The sequence below is a fragment of the Bos grunniens genome, chromosome 14 (genome assembly GCF_055505025.1).
Source record: "Bos grunniens cultivar Pamir isolate PY7600 chromosome 14, Bosgru_T2T1.0, whole genome shotgun sequence".
In the NCBI taxonomy this organism is placed as follows: domain Eukaryota; kingdom Metazoa; phylum Chordata; class Mammalia; order Artiodactyla; family Bovidae; genus Bos; species Bos grunniens.
The window spans coordinates 65,761,989-65,784,427 of NC_141178.1; the positions used below are offsets into that span (position 1 = coordinate 65,761,989).

General features: G+C 45.9%; 1 protein-coding gene, 2 long non-coding RNA genes and 1 other non-coding gene across 46 annotated transcripts in view; 2 read left to right on the forward strand and 2 right to left on the reverse strand.

The window, feature by feature from the left end:
• The window catches only part of TBC1D31 (TBC1 domain family member 31), a 66,771-nt gene extending 58,673 nt beyond the window's left edge, over positions 1-8,098 (forward strand). For 22 of the 41 annotated variants that reach the window (XR_015140908.1, XR_015140898.1, XR_015140897.1 and 19 more), the window contains one exon: positions 7,745-8,098. Coding sequence is in view for 21 of the 41 variants with exons in the window: in XM_086337077.1 (XP_086193203.1) it covers positions 7,745-7,878 (134 nt within the window). In the remaining 20 variants the exon portion in view is untranslated. Of the gene's footprint in view, positions 1-5,684; positions 5,781-7,744 lie in introns of all 41 variants that reach the window. The other 19 variants (XR_015140900.1, XR_015140899.1, XR_015140912.1 and 16 more) reach the window with 2 other exon arrangements.
• On the reverse strand, positions 1,010-15,664 carry LOC147359571 (uncharacterized). 3 transcript variants are annotated; one of them, XR_015140918.1, is made up of 3 exons: positions 15,304-15,644; positions 8,341-8,448; positions 1,010-1,037 (listed from the first exon to the last, which is right to left on the reverse strand). It is a non-coding gene; the product is annotated as an uncharacterized LOC147359571 (long non-coding RNA). The 3 variants fall into 3 exon arrangements; XR_015140919.1 differs by lacking the exon at positions 1,010-1,037 and adding an exon at positions 4,191-4,826; XR_015140917.1 differs by lacking the exon at positions 1,010-1,037 and adding an exon at positions 6,067-6,562 and having other exon boundaries at positions 15,304-15,664.
• LOC147359572 (uncharacterized) lies at positions 8,510-12,991 on the forward strand. The gene is made up of 2 exons (XR_015140921.1): positions 8,510-8,750; positions 10,683-12,991. It is a non-coding gene; the product is annotated as an uncharacterized LOC147359572 (long non-coding RNA).
• A 1,056-nt stretch (positions 15,665-16,720) lies between the features above and the next one.
• TRNAM-CAU (transfer RNA methionine (anticodon CAU)) lies at positions 16,721-16,793 on the reverse strand. Its single transcript has one exon. It is a non-coding gene; the product is annotated as a tRNA-Met (tRNA).
• Positions 16,794-22,439: the final 5,646 nt, after the last annotated feature.

The following is a 22,439-nucleotide window of genomic DNA, read 5'->3' on the forward strand; positions in this document are numbered from 1 at the left end:
AGTTTGGGGCTTTTATGACTAATGCAGTGTATTACCTTAATTACTTTTGTAGGGCACAAATTTGAAAAGTAAAAATAGAAATTAGATGCTATCATGCTCATTTAACTAGGCTACTTTTGAAACCCCTCATTACCTCTCATGCTTTTGAGTTTAGGTCTCAAATAGTACTCAGAGCCCTTAGGCAAGCTATGTTTAAAACCTGCTTGTAGAAGACTCCAACCACTGGAGCCGCCTTACTCCCTAACCCTGTCACACTGACCTCTACATTAGAAGAAAACAATAGACCCTTTTCAAGAACCTCTGAATTTAGAGATAGTAAAAGGGAAGAAACTGCAAAAGACTGCCTGCTCCGTAGTCTGCCTGCATCTGGGTCTCCCACCTCCATGGTGTCTTCCTGTTCTGTCCCCTACGTTTTGTCGACATCCCTGAGTTTCACCAATCACAGAGTGTGTGGTTGATAATCATCTATCTTCAAAAGGCATGTCATTTAATCCTAAAACCAGGGGATAATCGGCTATAATTAGGAAAATGGCATTTTGATCACAGGTGCTTGCCTTGGTTTGTCACTCAGAGCTGGAAGGGAGGCAGAGGAAGTGGAAACAGGCAAGTGTGCCAACAACAGACAGGTTATTTAAATGTTGCCTAGTGCCGGTCTCTCTTAGCAATGGGGAGGATATTCTTACCGTTTCCCAGAAAACAGAACCTTCTGGACAGTATGAGTGGCCCTCACTGACCCTAAAATCCCAGGCCCGTAAACTTAAATTGAAGCTGAATAGCAATGTCTTATAAAATGAGTCCAGATTTGTAATGGGCAAAAGATTTGAACAGTTCTCCAAAGAAGATACTCAAATGGCCAACACACATATGAAGAGCTGTTCAGCTTAAATTAGTCATTGTGCTTGCGTGCTAAGTTGATTCAGTCATATCCGACTCTTTGCGACATCATGGACTGTAGCCCGCCAGGCTCCTCCGTCCATGGGGATTCTCCAGGCAAGAATACTGGAGTGGGTTGCCATGCCCTCTTCCAGGGGATCTTCCTAAGTTAGTCATTAAAGAAATACAAATCAAAACCACATGGGAAAAAAAATTAAAAATCAGATGCAGCTTCACGATCAGTTAGCATCAATGTAATCCATTAACAGGTGTGGGCAAGGACCAGCCAAACCAGAGCAGTGTTGGTGGGAGTGTGGCGTGGCACAGCCGCTGCGGGAAACAATCCGGCAGTTCCTCAGAAGGTTAAACACAGAGAGACTGTATGACCCAGAAGTTCTACTCCCATATACACACCCAGAGAATTGAAAATATACCCCTGCAAAAACTTGTATACTGAATTGCCCACAGCATCAATATTTATAATAGCCAAAAAAAGGAGAAACAACCCAAATACCCATCAAATGAGGAATGGATAAAATAAATTGGTATACCCATACAATGGAATTTTACTTAGCGATAAAAAGGAATTAACTGATTCATGCTACAAAATGGATGGACCTTGAGAATCTTAGGCTAAGTTAAAGAAGCTAGACCAGAAGGCCGCATGTTATATGCTTCTCTTCATGAAATGTCTGGAATAGGCAAATCTCTAGAGGCAGAAGTGGGTTAGTGGTTTGCAGGTGGGAGCGGTAGGGGAGTGGGCTACCAGTGCATACGGGGTTTATTTTGGGGATGGTGAAAATGTTCTAGAATTAGTGGTGATGATTACACAACCCTCAGTGTACTAAAAACACTGAATTGTACCCTTCAAAGGGATGAATTTTGTGGTAAGTGAATTATCTTAACAAAATTTATTGTTTTAATGACATTAGTAAATGCTGGTGGCCAAGCGGAGCCATTGGACCAGGTTTTTTAAATGACTGGGCCTTGAAGAAAGGGAGGAGCCTGGAGCAGTGGGAGGACCGTTCAGGGAGGCAGGATCTCATGGTGAGGCGACAGGAAGACCTAGTCCCAGCTTCACGGCAAAGGATGACAAGGCTCAAATAAACTTAGCCAGAGTCACCAAGTTGTGTCCTTCTGGTTAGTTTATTTACTCGTGTTTAATCTGTGTTTATTAGGAAGTGTTTCCTGGTGTTGTTTCCTCATTTGTAAAATGAGAAGAGTATGGACTAGGTGATCTGTAATTTTGTTACAGTTCTAGCATTGTATTACACCATTTTCTAACCCCTCATGGTTTGCAGGCTTCCCCAAGGATCTCTCTCAGGAACACATACATACATACACACCGTTTTCCCTTACCATTTTTGTGCATTGACCAATTAAAGCCTCCATGACTACCCTCGTATAAGAGTTGCTTCAGTCATGTCCGACTCTTTGCAACCCCATGGATGGTAGCCCACCAGGCTCCTTTGTCCATGAGATTCTCCAGGCAAGAATACTGGAGAGGGTCACCACGCCCTCCTCCAGGGGATCTTCTCGACCCAGGGATCGAACCCACATCTCTTGTGTCTCCTGCATTGGTAGACAGATTCTTTACCACTAGTACCACCTTGTCTGAGACAGAACTTATTAAAAATAATTAATCAGTGGCAGAAACTTGCCTGTCATGGTGATTCAGGTTAGGCTAACTGGTATAGAGGGCTTCAGTACAAGGATGGTTCAAGAGAGTGACAGGGACCTTCAGTGCCAGGCTGAGCAGTTGGGCTTCATCCTGTTTACCAGCCTGGCAGACAGCAGAGTAACCTGTGGAAGACTGAGAACAGGGCTTCCCTCCCAGCCAAGGAATGCAATTAAGGAAAGGAAGGAAATTTAGTTTGTTCCTTTTTGCTCCTTTTGAATTTTGTGTGGTACATGTAGTACCACTTCAGAAAAAGATAATTTTAAATAATAAGAATCACCTTTGGGGCTTTAAAATAAATACCTTAATTAAATGAAGGAAATAAGCAAGCTCCAGTACAAGAAGTACAGAAAAAAGAACTTTCACCTTTTACCTTTATGTTATAATTAGCAAGTGACCGGCAATTTTTTAGGTGCATTACAAATTGTTTTTTCTTAAAATACATATTTGGGGACTTCCCTGGTGGCTCAGTGGTAAAGAATCCGCCTGCCAATGCAGGAGATGCAGGTTTGATCCCTGGTCCAGAAAGATCCCACCTGCCACGGAGCAACTAAGCCCGTGTGCCACTACTACCGAGTCTGCTCTAGAGCCCAGGACCCCCAACTACTGAAGCCCAAACGCCCTAAGAGCCCGTGCTCGGCAACAAGAGAGGCCGAGCACTGGGCGCTGCAACTAGGGAAGAGCCCACGCAGCAACTAAAACCCAGCACAGCCAAAAACAAAATTATTATTTTTTAAATACATATTCAGGACCTGACCAATGGTGATTTAATTTCGTAGATCTAAGCTAGAAACTGGAAAGCTAGATTTTTGTTTTAAAGTTTTTCAGGTGAATCTGCTCAGCAGTGTTTGAAGCGTTGCTATAAGCAAAGGAGGGAACCATTGGCCCCTCTGTGTTTATAACCCAGCCCTTTGGAAGGATGAATTAAGCAGCTGTGGGCAGGATGGATTTGGGAGGACAAATGAGAGACAAGGAACTATGCGAACTCAGACTTGGCAGGATCTGATATGTGAATCATCTCTGCAGTGGTGGTTGCCCAGCCTATGCCAGAGCACTAACAGAGCTGTCAGTATATTACCTTATTCCATTTCTACCACTATTTTATTTAAAAGTTGTTCCTTCCTTATATATAGTTGAATCTGCTCTTCTTTTTGTAAATCTTCTGATTAAAAACTGTTCTCTGGTCAGTGAAATGAAAGTTGCTCAGTTGTGTCCGATTCTTTTTGACCCCATGGACTATAGAGTTGATGGAATTCTCCAGGCCAGAATACTGGAGTGGGTAGCCTTTCCCTTCTCCAGGGGATCTTCCCAACCCAGGGATCGAACCCAGGTCTCCTGCATTGCAGGTGGATTCTTTACCAGCTGAACCACAAGGGAAGCCCATTCTCTGGTCAGAATGGCCATCAGAAAAGTTTCTAAAAATATACTAGAGAGGGTGTGGAGAAAAGGGAAGCTTCTTACACAACTGATGGCGAGGTAAATTGGTGCAGCCACTGTGGAGAACAGTGTGGAGGTACCTTTAAAAACTAAATATAGAATTACCATATGGTCTAGTAGTTCCACTGGTGGGCATGTACCCAAAAAAGACAGAAATTCAAATTCAAAAAGATACATGTGCCCCGTTGTTCATTGCAGCACTGTTCACGATAGCCAAGACACAGAAGCAAACTTAGATGTTCATTGATGGATAGTGGATAAAGAAGATGTGGTACATGTATACAATGGAATACTACTCAGCCTTGAAAAAGAATAACACCATTTGCTGCAATATGGATGGACACAGATATTACCATACCATGTGAAGTATGCCAGAGAAAGTCAAATATCGTATCACTTACATGTGGAATCTATAAAGAAATGATACAAATGAACTTATTTACAAACAGACTCACAGACAGAAAACAAACTTATAGTTACCAAAGGGGGAAGCAGGGAGAGAAGGATAAATTAGTATGGGATTAACAGATACATACACTACTGTATATAAAATAAAGACCTACTGTATGACACAGGGAACTATATTCAGTATCTTGTAATAACCCAGAATATAGAAGAATATGAAAAAGAATACATAACTGAATCACTTTGCTGTACACTTGAGACTAATACAACATTGTAAATAAACTACAGTTATGCACTTACTACCTCTGCCATATGATGGCCCTTCAATTACTTGAAGATGACTCATATTCTATTCCCTGACACCAGTTCAAATTAGTCATTTGGTAATCCATTGTCTTGGGCTTCCCAGGTGGCTCAGTTGTGAAGAATTCACCTGCAATGCAGGAGAAAGGAGTTTGATCCCTGGGTCAGGAAGTTCCCCTAGAGAAGGGAATGGCAACCTGCTCCACTTGGGGTTGCAAAGAGTCGACATGACTTAGCATGCACACACATTATCGCAAAGACTGATTGAGCTAAAACTGTGAGTTGAAACCATTAGCTGAAGTTCTTGAGCCCAGGTAAAGGCAAGTGTCACCTTGCTGAGTCTGTGTGACCCAAGCAGTCTGGGTCCGACTCGTGGAGGCTTGGGCCCTAGTGACGGGAGTGGAAAGGAAGGGGCATCCTAAGCCAAGAAATAGAGACTCTGATATCTTATTGGACGTAAAGCTGTAGGGTTAGGAGACAGCAAAAACAAAGCTAAAGGATGGGATTCAAAAACCAGGAGGCACTGGTTAGGTATGGACACTGCCATGCTTCCCAGTCTTAAGAAGCCTGGGTGAGCCTCGCCCATCACTGCGTCTGGTGTGCTGTGTCCTGTGATCAGGCCCTGCTTGGGTAAAGCCAATAGAGATCAGCTCCCAGTTCTCAAGAAAGGCTTGCTAACCATGTTTCATAGTCTCTCCCAGCAGTTGTTTGGGATCTCTGTCTGTCCTAGCAGCTGTATTTTTCAGTGGTCTGTTGGTTTTTTGTTTTTGCTAAAGGTGTTTTTAAAGTACTTTACTTTCAGCTTAGCTTTTAATTCTCAGTAACTGCAATTTGCTTGCCTTTTGAATTGTGACAGCATTCTTCCCAGGGTAGAAAAGTAAGGGGCTTTTTATCCTTGGCAATTTTAATTTACTAGGGACCATTTGGAATTAAGCAAGGCTTTCTATACACTCCACTCTTTCATTTTTTTTTTCCACTTTTATAACAGTAGTGCCCAAGGGCCGAGATGAAGAGTTCGCCTCAGGCTGTCTGCCTAGAGCCTCACAATTAAATGACATTTCTGAAATGGAGTCCTTGACACAGAGTAAGTCGATGAACAAGAAAGATGTCTCCTATCATGTTAGATTTAGCAATGTTTAAGCAAGAGTGGGGGTGTCCCAGGTGGCTCAGTGGTAAAGAATCCTCCTGCCAACCCAGGAGACATGGGTTCAGTCCCTGGGTCAGGAACATCCCCTGGAGAAGGAAATGGCAACCCACTCCAGTATTGCTGCCTGGAGAATCCCATGGACAGAGGAGCCTGACAGGTTGCAGTCCATTGGGGGCGCAAAGAGTCAGACACAACTCAGCAACTAAACAATAACAAGGCAAGATTGTGGCTTAAATTATATTTACAGCACATTGAGACCATTTTCCCAGCGCACTGGCCATGGAAATCCTAAAGTGGAAGCAGCAAGATTCTCAAGTCTCCAGCTGGGGAAAACTGGGTCAGACCAAACCCCAAGGAAGGAAGGTCTGCCAGGCATCATTAATGCAACTGTTTCCTCAGCACAGCATTGCTGCCCGAAGCGCAGCTGGAGGCACCGACGGAAGTCTGTCCCTGACTAAATGAATGATATTCGTAACTACTTTTTTACATCCTTGTGAAAAGAAAATCTCAGGATTATTTTTCAAAGCTATTCCATATTTGAGTTTTCTCGACTCTTTTGGGCTGAGCTTCCTCCAGCAACCATTGGAAACGAGTCTGCTCTGGACTCCAAGATACACTGCGGGGCCAGCTTGCTCAGAATTGCTGAGGGCAAAGGGCTCTGTGCTGATCAATTGCCTTTTGATCCCTTGACTTGATTCACTGGAGGTTTTTGTTCATTTCTGGAAGGGATGGGATGGAATGGAAACATCTTACAGAAATGCAGTCACAGAGTTACCCCATAAAGGAGCTAACAGTTTCCCCTGTAAAGGCCTTGGTTTTGTGTTTTTTTTTTTTTTTCCCTTGGTTTGTTTTTAAAAGGAGGGGAGAGGACAGGAAACTCAGACTCTTCAACCAACTTCTTCAATAAAACTGTCATAAAAATGAAGCAGAACTTCACAAGGTCCTTTGAGTTCTTTTACAAGAACAGATTTTTACAGAATGTCCCCAAAAGACCAGCTTTATAAAAAATATACCTAACAACAAGTCATGAGTTCCAGTATGGTATAAAATACATTCACTAACATACATACTCTTACGTGCATCTCTAAACACTGTGTCACGATATGAAATTAACCAAAAGTCATGCATAAGTCAGACGAAAGTACAGAAGATTCTCAACTGTTCTCTACTCCAACACATCAGAATTTTTAACTAGATATTCTAAACTTCAAAATCGAGTTGACATTTGGCAAGTTTCTTACTTGGCAACAAAATGAAAAAGCATAAATGTTTTATTCCTTGGGGGAAAATAGTTTTCATAAATTGAAGCTCTTTGGGTATATAAGTTTCAGAGAAGTATGTTTTTAAGATGCTTCTTTATTGAATTCCAGTATTTACTACCCCTCTAAATCAATATGAAATGGCTGTTACACTTAGACACATTGTAATGTTCTAAGCTTGATTCTGGACTTTGCTTGTGTTGGTCATTGTAACAAGTACTTGATTTATGTATTGAGTCATTAGAAAGTGGTCATGGTGTATATTTCACTATTAATTTTGGCACCTTGGAATTTTCTCATTACAATAAATATCATGGTGGAAAAACTTACTATTGTAAAAAACTCAGATTCTCTCTCTTAGACAAGCTTTCTTCCTGATTTAAAAGTTAATCTATATTCCCAAATCAAAAAAAAAAAAAGATAACCAAAAGCAAATAAGTTCTCCAATAGCATTTGTTCAATCCACCAAATATTTGACTTGTAAATGGAACCTCACAGGACCAGGTAATACTTTAGGCTTTTCCGTGTAAGAAATTTGGTTTAGAATATTCATTTCATTATTGGTCTTTGCAACATATTTATCTTTAAACGCTATACCATTGCTCAAACTAACTACTGTTAATTTAAAATTTTGTTTCCAAGTTTCATTAAACCAGAGAAAAATGCATTGGGACGCCATGGAACAGGATCTCATGGAGAGAGTGAGAAACCTCCGCCAGAGACTCGTCACCCAGGCTCAGAACAGATGTCAAACGCCTCACCTTTTGGCTACATAGGAGGCTGGTCACCTTGAGACAGTCAGAGAACAAGTACTTATTTTGCAATCAGTGCTGCTGATTTTCAGATTATTTATTTCAAATGCCTATAAAGATCAACCTTTTGTATGGAAAATGTGTGTATAAAAATTATGTGTTCTTAATTCTGGTGGTTTGGGACTTGTAAATGCCTTATTATTATTATACTTTTAACAATAAAAAAATATTTGAAGCTTTTAAAGCTTTGTATGAGGCCCTTTCAGGTTGCAGGGACCAGCATGAACCTCAGGGACTTGTTGATGAGGTTTTATTTTAAGGATAAATGGAGAACTAAAGAACAGGACAGCATCTCAACAGCTGTGCATCCAGGACCTGAACTCAGCAGCAGCCGCAGACCGCGAGCGGTGAGGAGAGGCCCGCCCCAGGGCCCCCCCGTCCCCCAGAAGCCGGGCCTCCCCTCACCGGCGACCCCACTGCACTCACCGCACGCAGCCGCCAGCTTTGCTTCTCCGCAAGGCACCGACAGCTCCACAGCACAGCTGCTCCCGGCTTCATCATCTTGGCTGGCAGGTCACTTCCCCGAACCCATTTCTAAAAGGAGCATAGAAACAGCACATGGTCAGGTTCCTGGTATAGTGCTTAACACACTGAGTTTTTTTTTTTTTTTTTGGCACAGAGTATAACCTTATGGTAAACCAAATGCTCTCTTCTGTCCAAAGTCCTCAGATAATAGCCCATCACTGTGCAAGGCATTGGATTCCCAGGAGCACCTTGTCAGCCTCATTGTCCTTCTGTCTGTTTGCAGTTAGGTGCAAACATGCCTTCATGGTCCAGGTGTGGGCCACAACAAAATCACAAGATATAAAATATTTTGGGTGTGATGGGAACTTTAGGTGAGTAATCTCTAGCTCGCCAACAGCATTCGACTTCGAAAATACTGTGATTGTGCCAAATAGAATTAGCTGGTTATTGAGTTTCTGACCTCTACTTCAAGTCCTCTTTTACTAGAATTTACATCCACTCATATTGATTTTGCAAACTACACAGTCCTCTTTTATAATATTTTAACCTTCTTCAAAAAGTTTCTGTTCATCCAGTGAAAGTGAGTTATACATTCAGTCACATAAAGTTCTCTATTATATTCCTCCTTCCGGTTTTCTCTAAGCCTACGTTTCTCCCAATAATAATCTTGATAAAGTCACTGGCTTAGCAGAGTTCAGATACTTGGCTGAGTCTCTTCAGTCACGTGGGTTTGGTTGTTATTTCAAAGGTTATCACACTTAATGAAGTAAATTTTTGATTATCTCTTCCTGCCTCTTGACAGTCTATCCTCAACCTGAAACCAGTTCCTTCATAATATAAATTCTTGGGGAACTGAATGAAGATTAAGCTTGGCTAAAATTCTTCCCACACTGGCTACATTCACAGAGCTTTTCTCCAGTACTCCTCTGAGTTAGCTGGAGAAGAGCAGTTCCTAAAGGCCTTTTCATATCACATTCACAGGATTTCTCTCTGGTTGGAGAAATGCAGTCCTTCAGCTAAATTCCTCTCCACATCAACTCCACTTAAAGAGTCCAGTATGGGTTCAGCGGTGACGAATACGTTACTGACTTGGTTAAATACCTTTTCACATCTATTGCATTCACATGGCTACTCTCTGGTCTGAATTCTCTGATGTTGAGCAAGATTTGAGCATTTGCCAAGGCCTTTCCACAGTGCCTCCACTTTGACCGTTACAGTGGTAATGACTACAAGGACTGGCACAGACTTACCTTACTAATGTGGGTGCACTTAACATTCTTAATGATTCATCTCAGATCAGTGCTAAGTTCAATCAGGAGATAAACCAGATCATTTGAACAGAAGTCTAGAGTTATTAAACTATGATACTATATAAATGCTAAAGGAGGGACTTCCCTGTAGTCCAGTGGCTAAGACTGAGCATCTAACAAAAGGGGCCCTGGTTCGATCCCTGGTTGGGGAATTAGATTCCATGTGCCACAACTAAGAGTTTGCATGCCCCAACTAAAAGATAGCACACGTGGTAATGAAGATCCTGAGTATGGCAACTATTAATAAGAGCCAGCGCAGCCAAATATTTAAGGGTACCTAGGGCTGAGAAAGTACCCAAAGAAGGACAAGCTCAGAAAGAGCCTCCCTCCCCAAGGCTCAGGTTCAGACACACTGGACAGCAAAGGGGCTGGTGGGCTGCCCAGGCCAGAGCTGGCCCACGTGCCCACCCAGGCAGCAGAAAGTAAGTCTCTGGGGTGCAGGCACTCGGAGGCTGCTGAGTGAAAGCTCATGGGGAGTCAGGACCCTGAGTGCTGTCAGAGCACTGGTGTGGCCTGGTGTGTGGCCTGGCCAGCAACGGTCATGTTGTAAAGGGGAGAGTCCACTAAGACAGGCTGGGACCCGGGCCCTGTGCTGCATTGCTTGCACCTGGACAAACGTTTCCATCAACAGAATACAAAGAAACTGTAAGGGACTCAAAATAACTGTGTGTAAGCACATTTGGGGGTTTCCCAGGTGGGGCTAGTGGTAAAGAACCCGCCTGCCAATGCAGGAGACTGAGAAATGTGGGTTCGATCCCTGGGTTGGGAAGATCCCTTGGAGAAGGGCATGCCAACCCACACCAGTATTCTTGCCTGGAGAATTCCATGGACAGAGGAGCCTGGGGGGGCTACAGTCCATAGGGTTGCACAGAGTCAGACACAACTGAAGTGACAGCACAACATCCCTTTACACTTCTGGTAATGTAGGAAATGGTTCACGCCTAAGAGTTTTAATACTGTTGACTCAGTGAATTCTTTTTGACATTTATTCAGGATTTTCAGACTGTATGGGAAGGAAAGCAAAGAGCCAGACATGACTGAAGCAACTTAGCACGCATGCACAGCTGGGACAAACTATGGACAAGATACAAAAAGACCGGAAAAACCCAACTGCCACTTCTGAGACCTGAGAGCAAAAACTGGATGTCAGGAGAAAAAGCAGGGTACCGCACATGTCCCCTGAGCACCGCACCACCAGAGGGGCAGGGAAACCACCTAACACGCCCTTCCGGCCTGACCCCGGACCCGCCCGAACCCTCACCCCGTGAGAGGGACAAGCTCGCCACCCACCTCAGGGAGCACGCAAGGGACCCTGTTTTCACTCCCTCCTGCTGCAGCAGGGGCCCCAGTAAAACCTGGCCGGAAGTTGTCTGTCCTCATCAATTTCTATTGACAAAGGAAGGCCAAGGGCCCCTGTTGGGCACAATGGGGACCCACCCCCCGGGGCACCCACAAACCAAGGCTAGAGACCACGCGCTAAGGGCAGGCCAGGGTGCTGCTTCTGGGACCAGAACGGAACATGCCAAGGAAGACTACAGCAAAGCAGTCATCAGGCTGGGCTGTGAAGTCACTAGGAGACTGTGGGCTCCGGGCACACGGCTGGACAGGGCACCACTGGGTGTCCCCACATACTCCAGCCTCCGACGGACCACAAAGCAGTAAACCGGAATAAAGAATGCAGCACCTCTTGGGCTAGAAAGAGAAACCCCACTCCTTCTGCGGTGTCCTCTAGCGCCCTCTACTGGCGGCCTACCACCCTGCACACTGAAGAGACGCATAAAGGGTCCCATCCACGGTTGCAGGGTGGGCACTGAAGAGTGCATTTGGAGCTCAGAGACCATGAATGGATCACGGGCACGCTCATGCAATTGAAAGTATCTCTTACAGTTTACTTGGTTGCTTGACAGAATAATGGCTTCAGTGTTGGCCTCCTTAACCACTCGAAGATGCCAGAATTTCCCTTGTGTGATGTAGATGAAGCCATAGAAAGGCACCAACAAAGGAGTGGATCTATCACATACGAACTTCACTCTGTTCCCAGCTTCATGCTCAGCCCTAAAGACACTCCCTTCTTAAGGCACTGAGTGAAGGGAGTATCTGCAAATTTGGAAAACTCTGTGACAAGAGATGCCTGTTGGACTTTCCTAATGGTCCCGTGGTTAAGAATCCACCTGCCAATGCAAGGGACACAGGTTTGATCCCTGGTCCAGGAAGGTCCCTGGACCACACCTCAGGGCAACTAAGCCCTATACCACAACTATTGAAGCCACCGCAGTAAGAAGCCAGAACCCACAGCAACGAAGAGTAGCCCCCACTAGCTGCAACTAGAAAACGCCCATGAACAGCAACGAAGACCCAGCGAGTCAAAAATAACATTAATTTTTTTAAAAAGATGCCTATTGATATGCTTCCTAATTTCAGTGGGGATGATGAGATGGATTCATGGAGCAGAGGCCAAGTGATAGTGGCTTAACTGCCAAGTGCTAGTCGCTCAGTGGTGTCTAACTCTTTGGGACCCCATGGACTAGAGCCCACCAGGCTCCTCTGTCCATAGAATTCTCCAGGCCAGAATAGTGGAGTGGGTAGCCATTCCCTTTTCCAGGGCATCTTCCCAACCCAAGGATCAAACCCGGGTCTCCCACATGGCAGACAGATTTTTTGCTGTCCGAGCCACCAAGATCACCATTTATAGCTGCAGGCAGCAGAGAAGTATTAAGTGATTCTTGGCTATCAAAGATTGTTTTCCCCAAGAATGAAATAGATAAGCAGCCTACTAAATATTGCTTGATATATCTAACAGGAAATCTTAACATCCAGTGGCCCAAAACCAGATTTGAGTCATTGTTACTGAACCAAAATTGAGTCCACCATTCGCCTGCATGCAGTAAAGTCAATCTATCCACACTGGGTTGTGGCGAAGCAAAGTACAGTGTTTATTGCAAGGCACCAGGCAAGGAGTCTAGGCAGCTAATGTTCTAAAGGCCTAAACTCCCCCAGTAGCTTTCAGGGAACGGTTTTTAAAGACAGGGTGAGGGAGAGGGCTGTGGGATATATGATCAGCTTACCCCACAGCCCTCTTACCAATCAGGACATTCTTCTGATTGGTTGGTGGTGAGGTAATCAGGAGTAACGTCATCCTTCTAGTTCCAACTTGTCTGGGGTTTACATGCTTGTGGGCAGCATACAGTTAACTCTTCCACTTGCTGGGGCTTTCAGTATCTGCTAAACTGCTCAAAAACTTTGACTCATTGTTATCTGTGGCCTCTGATGGGGAGCTAAAGGTCGTGCATTTGTTTAATGGACCCATGATTTGTCTCGCTTGATTGTTTTCCTTTAATTCTTCGTGTTCTCACTTCTCCAATTAAATTTACTCTTTGGAACTGGGGGAGGTCTAGGAAGCTAAAGTTTTTCTACAAATAAGAAGAAAGCAGAGAAAATGATTCTTTCAAAATGAAAAAAAAAAAAAGCAGCAAGCAGAGGACATGGAAAGGTCTATCCCAGGAAGGCCCCATGGAGTCCTGCTAGATTACATCACCACAATGGAGAGCCTTGCCTGTCACCCATTTTCCAAATCTGAACTCATTGCTGGACTTCCCCAGTGGCTCAGATGATAAAGAATCTGCCTGCAATGTAGGTTCAATACCTGGGTTGGGAAGATCCCCTGGGGAAGGGAATGGTAACCTACTCCAATATTTTTGCCTGTCAATTTTTATCCATTGACAGAGGAGCCTGGTGGGCTACAGTCCACAGGGTCGCACAAAGTCAGATATGACTGAGTGACTAACACACACAGACTTATCCCTAGATTCAAAGTCTCTTTGTTTTTCTGTTTTTTAAAGTGAAGTATAGTTGATTTACAATATCATGTTAGTTTCAAGCATACTGTAGCTTCAAGTATAGAGAATCCTCTCTATAAAGAAGGATCGTGATCTTTCCAACTAAACAAATCTGACTAACACAGCTGGTGAGTCATCTGTATTTAGCTCCCTATATGAGATAACGGCAATGGAAACTGCCCTGCCCAGGGAACGGCTCTTGGCCCAAATTGGATGCCCTGTTGGGTCTTAGATGATGACACCAGACCAAGTTCCTGCCCCAGACACTAACACAGGCTTTTCTAATTGATCCCTAGAAAAAGGGGAAGTCCTGAGCCCCAGAGCCCTAGGGTCAGGAATTGAGTCTGGACAGGCATGGAAGGTGATGGAAGGGTTGGATTGCTGTTGTTTAATCATTAAATCATATCCGACTCTTTGTGATCCCAGAGACTGTAGCCCACCAGGCTCCTCTGTCCATGGGATTTTCCAGGCAAGAATACTAGAGTGGGTTGCCACTTTCTTCTCCAGGGTATCTTCCTGACTCAGGGACCAAACCCGTGGCTCCTGCACTGGCAGGTGGGTTCTTTACTGCTGAGCCACAAGAAGGGGTAGATATATTGGCATAATGGCCAGAGTGGCTGGGACAGCTAGCTCACCTGGAGAAGTTAAAGTCTGAAGCAACGTATCCTCACTCTCTTTTTCATTCCCTTCCTTTATCTTACTTCCCCTGATGTAATAGCACAAATGCTTGCACATAAAAGATTTCATCATTCTTCCCTGCTTCTTCACAAAATAGCTATAGAGTCCTTCAAAAGCCACCATAGACCCATAAATAGCAATTGCTCACCTAAGGGATGCTGTTTGGCTTTGGCATCAACCAAATTACAATGCAATTGAAAAGAAACATGGTTACTGCTGTGACATACTGTGCAAGATAATTACTAAGATTATGCCTGATATCATTTACTAGTATACACCAGAACTATAGGAGTTCCATATAATTTCTAAGATGTGTATACTATTAAATAATAATTGTTTACCCATACAATACAAAGTAAGAAGTTTTACCACCACTTATCTAACAATGCTTCCCATGTGATTTAACACACCAAATAAGCCTAGTTTAATATTCCTCTCTCTGAGATGGAGAGACACATAATTTTAGGAGTTCCAGGGATCCTTTGGAAAACCTCAAAGTCAGATAGTGGCTAAATGAACTTCATTTAGAATTTTATCTTTGGAAAGTCTGTCCAAATATCAAAAACATTCCATGCTCCCAATGCATGGGGCCTGGGTTCAATACCTGGTCAGGGAACTAGATACCCCTTGTTGCAACTAAGAGTTTGAATGCTACAACTAAGGATCCTACGTGCTGCAAGATCAAAGATCCTGAGTGTTGTAACCTGGCCCTGCCAAACAAACACATTAAAGAATTCAAGAGAGGTACTTGCCCTGGTGATCCAATGGCTAAGACTCTGAGCTCCCAATGCAGGGGCCTGGGGTTCGATCCCTGGTCAGCTACTACAGATCTCGAGTGCCCCAACTAAGACCCCAACTCAGCAAAATTAAAAAAAAAAAAAAAAGAATTAAAGACAAGCAAAACACAAACTGCATACATAAAGGCTAGCATCCAAAGAAACAAATGAACTGGTTCACAAATTAGGCAGAAGTCCAACTCTTTCCTCTCTCCAACAGGGTATCCCACTCAAAGACAAAACAAATTGGCTTATTCCAGAGAAAAAGCCCCAAAAGGAGAAGAAATAGAGTTCCCAACTGTACGCGCCCTCAGAGAGACTTACGGTTACTGTTTGGAGCCTGTCTGCTCCCAAATATTGATTCCTTGCTCCAACTGCCCAGCGCTGGAACAACCAGTGCGGCTTTGGGGAGTTTTGAAGAAAGAGCCTCAGGACAAGCGGTCTTGCCAGCTGCTAGGGCCTTACCCCCAAATCCCCCAACCGTCAGCTCGCCATGAGTGGCAAGGTAAGGCAGGCCAATAAATGGAGAGAGGAGTTGCTAGGACAAGGAACAGCGACTTTATTCAGAAAGCCACCAAACCAAGAAGATGGTGGACTCCAAAGATCCACCTTACCTGCGCTAGAATTCAGGCTGCTTTTATACTAAAAGGGGAGGGCGTGTAGCTAAACATTTCCAGTTCCGGTTAGCCTTCAGAAGGGGCTGTGCTAATTTCTTCTGCCTACACTCCTGCACATGTGGGCCTGGTCAGGAGACTTCTTGTGAGCTAACCAAAGTATTTCAGCTTAATGCTCATTACCTGGGAGGCAGGGTTCCCAGAGATGGGCCATTGTGTATAATTTAAGCTTATAGGCAACATCCTTGAGGTGATTAACTTGCAATAGGGTACACAGGTTCTGCCCTATTACATCAGATCTTAATTAAATTTGCTATTTGACCTGTTCAGAATGACTGAATTATCAGAAGCTTCATGGATGAACATTAGGATGCAGCAGCTGTTGGAAACGCAGCGTCAGCAGTCCCTGTCAGGTTATGCCCAGTCCCTAACACCGCCCTCTCCCAGACCCCATCACAGCCGGCCACTTCTCAGCTCTGCAGCCCGACCTGCTCACATGGTGCTCAGCGCCCGTGCGCGGCCTGGTCTCTCAACACAGTGCCACCCCCTTCCCCACAGCCTCCTAGACCCACCCTTCCTCGAGGCCAAGTGTCAATAACCAGGATCCTCGCCGGGAAACCTTGGGTTCCAGCTACTCCCCCAGAGGCCTCCATTAGGGGGCTTTGCACCCAGCGGCGTCCGCAGCGCCCTCCGGGATAGCGAGCACCCCAGGGCTCCCTCACCCTGGGCTGTACACATCCCCGCCGCCAACAGGGCTCAGGGGCCAGGGCAGGATCCCTGGTGGAGGGCGGGATGGCGGGGTGAGTGCACCTCCTGGGTAACCGGACTCGTAGCGCTAGAGGTGAGAGTGGGTGTCTATCCGAGGGGCTCATCCGGTACCCAGCCCACGGTGCGCTAGTCTGCCTCACGTGGACACCCGCCCCCCAACCTTTTATCTTCATGCCCTGGCCTCCCTTCCAGTCCTCCACCCGGGCCCAGGACGCTGGAGCCCGCAGCGCAGCACTCGGTACTTCGGGGAGGCGGAGCCAGCACGCCGGTGGCACGGACGTCCGGGGCTTGCGGCTCTACTCAAGCAAAACCCATCTTTCTAGCAGGAGTGAAAAAAGCCGGAGCGAGCAAAAGTATTGTGCCCCGTGTGAGGATCGAACTCACGACCTTCAGATTATGAGACTGACGCGCTACCTACTGCGCTAACGAGGCACCTACGAGTAGCTTCCGGGAGCAGGATAATGAGGCTGTTGCGGCGGCCCAGTGCGCATGCTCAGAAAATCACAGCTTCACTTTTCTCCGCAGAGTTTCTGACCCAGGACACCGAAGTTCCCGCCGGGGCGCTTGCCTTACTTGAACCATCCACGCCTCTCTGGTCTTCTTCCGCCTGATGGTCTGGTTATCAATCAACAAACACTGCGGCTTATTGGACCCCCGGCGCTGAGTAGGGGAGACCCTGGGCCGCGAGATTCTTCCTACTCTTGTAAAGTCTTATTTCTGTAGAGTGCTTACAAAGCGTTTGCACAGTCGTAATCTCGTGAAACACTTCTTGGTGTTCCTGGCCCGGTGCTGCGTGCTATGATCACAGAGATATCCCCAGCCTCAATCAGTTGGAGTGGGGGCCCACAAGCATAATGATTTGAAAACATACAACACACGTACACTATTCCGGCCTCACCACAAACCCTCGATCTAGCCTGGTGCCCAGCCCCTTTTGACGCCCCAAGTTTCCGCCGCTGCTCGGAGCTCGGCGGCTGAAACCACCCTTCTTAGAAGCGCCCACAGCACTGGAAACGACACCTCGAGCCGCAGCCTCGGCATCTTGGAAGCCCTCTCCTCTCCTTTACCCCGAGCCCTTTATGTTAATTATCAGCTTATTTAAATACATTCATTGTTAAAGGCCGCTTTCTGTCCCTGTTATAAACGGAAAACGGGGGCTTATTTTTCTCCTAATACACATTAAAATAAATATTAAAATAAAAAACTCTTCCATGTAGTGTCCAAAATCATCCAGAGGGAAGCACACTTCAGATCTGTATATTTCCCTGTGTGTAAATTTTACATTTAAAAATGTATTCTAAGACTGAACTGCAGCCAACGACAGGCTAACAGAAGGGCTTTGCAGGAGTGATTACTGAAGATTCCAAGTTTGAAGTGTTTCAAAAGATAAGACCATCTGATGGACCGACGAGCCTAAGGACAGAGGTGGAGAAAGCGAGAGGCTGCAAGAGTCGTAAGCTGTTAACCTAGATCTGGGTGATGGGCATATGAATATTCACTGGATAAAAATTCTTTCAATGCTTCTGTTTATCTGAAATGTTTTCATTATGAAGTGTTGGAGAGGAATTTTTAAATCGCCCAGAACTGGGGAATGTTAAGGGGGAAACTGGTAACATGAGTGTAAGGAGGTGGCAAAAAATAATATTAAGAGTAGGCATCAGAATTCCCGGGAGTTGGGGAAGAGAACACTGGTGGCGGAGGGCTGGGCAGGGGTGGGGGGTGGGCGTAAGGGGTGCGGGGCGGGGGATGGATCTCGCTACGTTTGAAGAAGCCACCCCTGGGAGTGTGGTCAGCGCCACGAAGGGTGGGCTTCTTAGAGCCTTATCTTGTCTCCACAGGGGAAGTCGTGCATGGAGTAGGTTGTCTGGATCCCAGACCTCGTGGGCTGGATGTAACTTGGATACCTTGTAACTTGGATACCCAGTCCTGGGGATGCTTTCCCCACATCACGGTCCCCAGTGGGAAACCCACAATCTCCCAATCCTGGGGGAAGCTCTCCTCGCCCCCCCCCCCCCGCCCCCCGCCAGAACCCGGCAGAGCGGAGGGTGCTCGCCCTGGGTTTGGAGGAGAACAGAGAGCCAGGCAGAAGGCCAAACGAGAGACCCCGCCCCCAACACACACACACACACACACACACACACACACACACACACACGCCCTAGGAATCCAGGCAGAAGGCCAAACGAGAGACCCCGCCCCAAACACACACACACACACACACACACACCCCCTAGGAATCCAGGGACCTCCCGAGAACTGCACACTGGAGGTGTCACGGCGGTTTCACCCAGATCTCCAGACCCGAAGAGTGCGGACTGACCCCCTTACTGCCTCAAGGACGCTTGCTATCTGCCCAAACTTCTCCAGACAAGAACCCACTGCAGGCGGTGGGGGGGACCCGACGACTTGCTGCGCCCTGACTGAGTCCGACAGAAAGGACTCAAAGTTCGGTATTAACATGCCCGTCAGGGTCGCCAGCAGGCGGCGACCCCCAGGCTTGGGGAGGCAGGGACCCGGTGGTGGGGTCCGGGGCTCTCGAAGCAAGCCCTTCCCACCTCGAGGCCTTTACTAGGACTGTTCCCTCCGCCTGACACGGTTTTCCCCTCACCAGGCCCTTTTTCTGTGCAGACATCTCCTCCTCGCCCTTCTTCAGCCAGGTCAATGGTCACCTACTCTGAGCAACCTGATCCCCATTTCCTCCAAGGATCGCTTCTTTCTCCCCCAACTAAACTCGGCGGAGTTGAGGTTCCCTCCTCTCGGCTAGACGCTTTCCCGTGGGCGGCTCTTTAACTCTGGGAACAACCTGGAGGGCTCCGTATAGTTGTTGCCCTACGCGTACTGATGCGCAAACTCACAAAGAGGTCACTCGGACCTGCAGCTTGTAGCTAAGGGAGGCAGAATTCTACCTCACGGCTCTCACCAGCGCTTCCCCCGCCCAAAGCAGCAGTTTCCAGAAGTGTTTCCTCACGTGCACCTCCTAAAATAATCTTGAAAAGCATCCACATACTTCCTCCATTAATGCTAAATTGATATCTAAACTTCGTCGTTGTAAATTCAGTTTCAAAGGGTGTAACTTCCACTAAATGGTATATGCTGATTTTCTAAAAATGTTACTGCGTGTCAGATTTTTTTTTTTTAAACAGGGGTCCAATGAAATTGAAATACCTTAGGGATCCCATACAAACCACAATCTATTTTAAATACACGTGAATAAGCTCTTCTTTAATATTTGTTGTTTACATTTATTCCAGTAGTCAAAACTGTGGTTTTTCCAGTAGTCTTTTATGGATGTGAGAGTTGGACTATAAAGAAAGCTAAGCACCAAAGAATTGATGTTTTTGAACTGTGGTGTTGGAGAATATTCTTGAGAGTCCCTTGGACTTCAAGATCAAACCAGTCAATCCTAAAGGAAATAATCCTGAATATTCATTGGAATATTGGACTGATGCTGAAGCTAAAGCTCCAATACTTTGGCCACCTATGTGAAGAACTGATTCACTGGAAAAGCCCCTGATGCTGGGAAAGATTGAAGGCAGGAGGAGAGGGGGATGACACAAGATAAGATGGTTAAGTGGCATGTCCAACTTGATGGACATGAGTTTGAGTAAGCTCTAGGAGTTGGTGACAGACAGAGAAGCCTGGCATGCTGCAGTCCATGGGGTCGCAAAGAGTCGGACACGACTGAACTGAACTTAGATTTATTTTCACCCCAGAACTCATATTTCCATTCTACTCCTACCCCTGGAATGGTATTTTCATATAATACACAGTTTATGTTAGAATGTCTGTTACTGAGAACCCTAACATGCCTCTTAACAAAAATAAGTACATACATTGAAAATTTTGTTTCCTTTATGGATATAAGTCTCTGTGTCATATTTTTTTCTTAATTGACATCATCATTATTACTACACAATCAAAAATCATAAATATATTATGGATTTAAAGAATAAGTATTAAATGGAAAAATGGAAAATCTGAAACAAATATCCATGAGATGGATACAGCTTTTAAATCCCATTTAATTCATGTTTGTGTGGATGGCTGTTTCCTTTTTCTAGAATGAGAAAATGAGCATTAATTCTGTTCCTATTTTTTATATTTACGGGTATAAATGTTGAGACACTGTTAACGTGAAGACATGAAAAACGATGGGAAGACTTTTGTGTTAACACTAAAATTCAATTCCTTAAACAGTTTCGAGTTATATTCTGAAAAATCACCTCTCCTCTATCTATTGTCTTGGTTATGTATGTCCTCTCAAGTTTTGATTTAGAAGCTGAAGTAATTAGTCACTAGAGTCCACGTATTCCACTTCTAAACCCATGTTTTGAATCAAACATTCCCTTTATTTGCAGCCCTGGAGTTTTTTCATGTCCAATAAAATCCTGGAGGTGGAGAAGACCAGATGTGGAGGAGAGGCAGGAAGGAAGCCTTAGCCTGACCATTGACAGCAACTCTTTCCCCAGATGATCAATTTTTGAACATCATCACGTCGTACTCCTGGGGTACGCGTCCAGGTGACAGTTGATGAGGCTTAGATTTGATCTGACAGGCAGCAGAGGCTGTTTAAACCTATTTTACAGGTATGTGTATGTGTGTGCTGAGAGGCAGGTTCAGGTCTGGCTAAGCAGAATAACTGACTGGAAACATGTTGCAAATTATTCTTTCCCTATGACCTGGATAGACCCGGGCAGGGAAACCACCTGGAAAGCCAGGAGACAATCCAGGCCTGGGGAAATAAAAACACATCCAGGAAACGGCTGCAGAGACCTCAGGGAGGGAGCTGAGTGGAGACACAGCCCGCAGGATCTTCCAGGACTTATCTCTGGTTTACTTCCAAGAACAGAGAAGTGAAGTGTCACTCCAGATTCAGAGAAGCCATGCCCAGAAATGTCCTGCTGCCACCACTGGGCAGGAAAATAGGAAAGAGGGGCCTGTTTGTGGGGAACCCAGTAAATTCTGATTTTGCATAATTTTCGTTACATAAATACCCCATGCTCATTATAAATCACACTCATACATAGTGTATCAGTCAGCTATTGCTGCGCTAGTGCTGCTTAACAAACTCTCCAAAACTTAAGGACTTAAATGATGTAGTTTTCTTTTTAAATAGCTTTAATGAAATATAATTCATCTACCATACAATTTGGGACTTCCCACATGGAGCTAGTTGTAAAGAACCCCCCTGCCAGTGCGGGAGACATAAGAGATGTGGCATTGATCCCTGGGTCAGGAAAATCCCCTGGAGGAGGAACTGGCAGACCACTCCAGTATTCTTGCCTGGAGAATTCCATGGACAGAGGAGCCTGGTGGGTTACAGTCCAAAGGGTTGCAAAGAGTCAGACTCGACTGAATGACTGCACAACAAGAGGCTGAGTGAGGAGAAGGATTATTGGGGAGGGAAGGAGGCTGGAGAGAAGGGACCGGTTTGGGGTGGAGGTGCTCTGGGAGGAGGCAGAGATTCCCAGGCCTGGCCCCTTCCCAGCCAGGGCTCCGTGACGTGGCAGGACCTGGCTGCGGGCCCACGGGTCTCATCTGGTTATTCTGGCTGTGATAAGCCAGAAGCCAGGGCGCAGCTAGCTGGGCAAGTCCAGGGAGGCTGAGAGAGGCTGAGTGCAGGGCCGGAGGAGGAAGTTTTCCTCAGACACGCCCTGCAGGGAGCAGCCAGCTCGTCTCTGTCATCTGGTCCGGGCAGCACAGGGCCATGGCCCTTCCAGCTCCAGCTTTAACTGGACGAGTGGACAGCGCTGTGTGAGTCAGCCTGTTGCTGGAAGCGTCTGAGAGTCATTGCTCTGAGCCACGCTGACACAGCAGCCAGGAGGAGGGCGGCCTCACCCCTGACAGCTGGGTGTTCCCTGAGGGCCTCTGTTCTCTCCACACTGAGGCCAGTGGCAGCAGTTTTCTCTGTATCCCGCTTAACAGCTTCTGTGGATCCCACTGTCCGAGAGATGAAGACAGAAGTCCTCTTGTCCCTTCCCCCATCCCCCCCACCCCACCCCTCGCAGGTCTGACCTTTGGAGCTCAAGTCTTCCCACCACCACCCCCCCACCCCCAGCACACACTCAGCTCTGTACC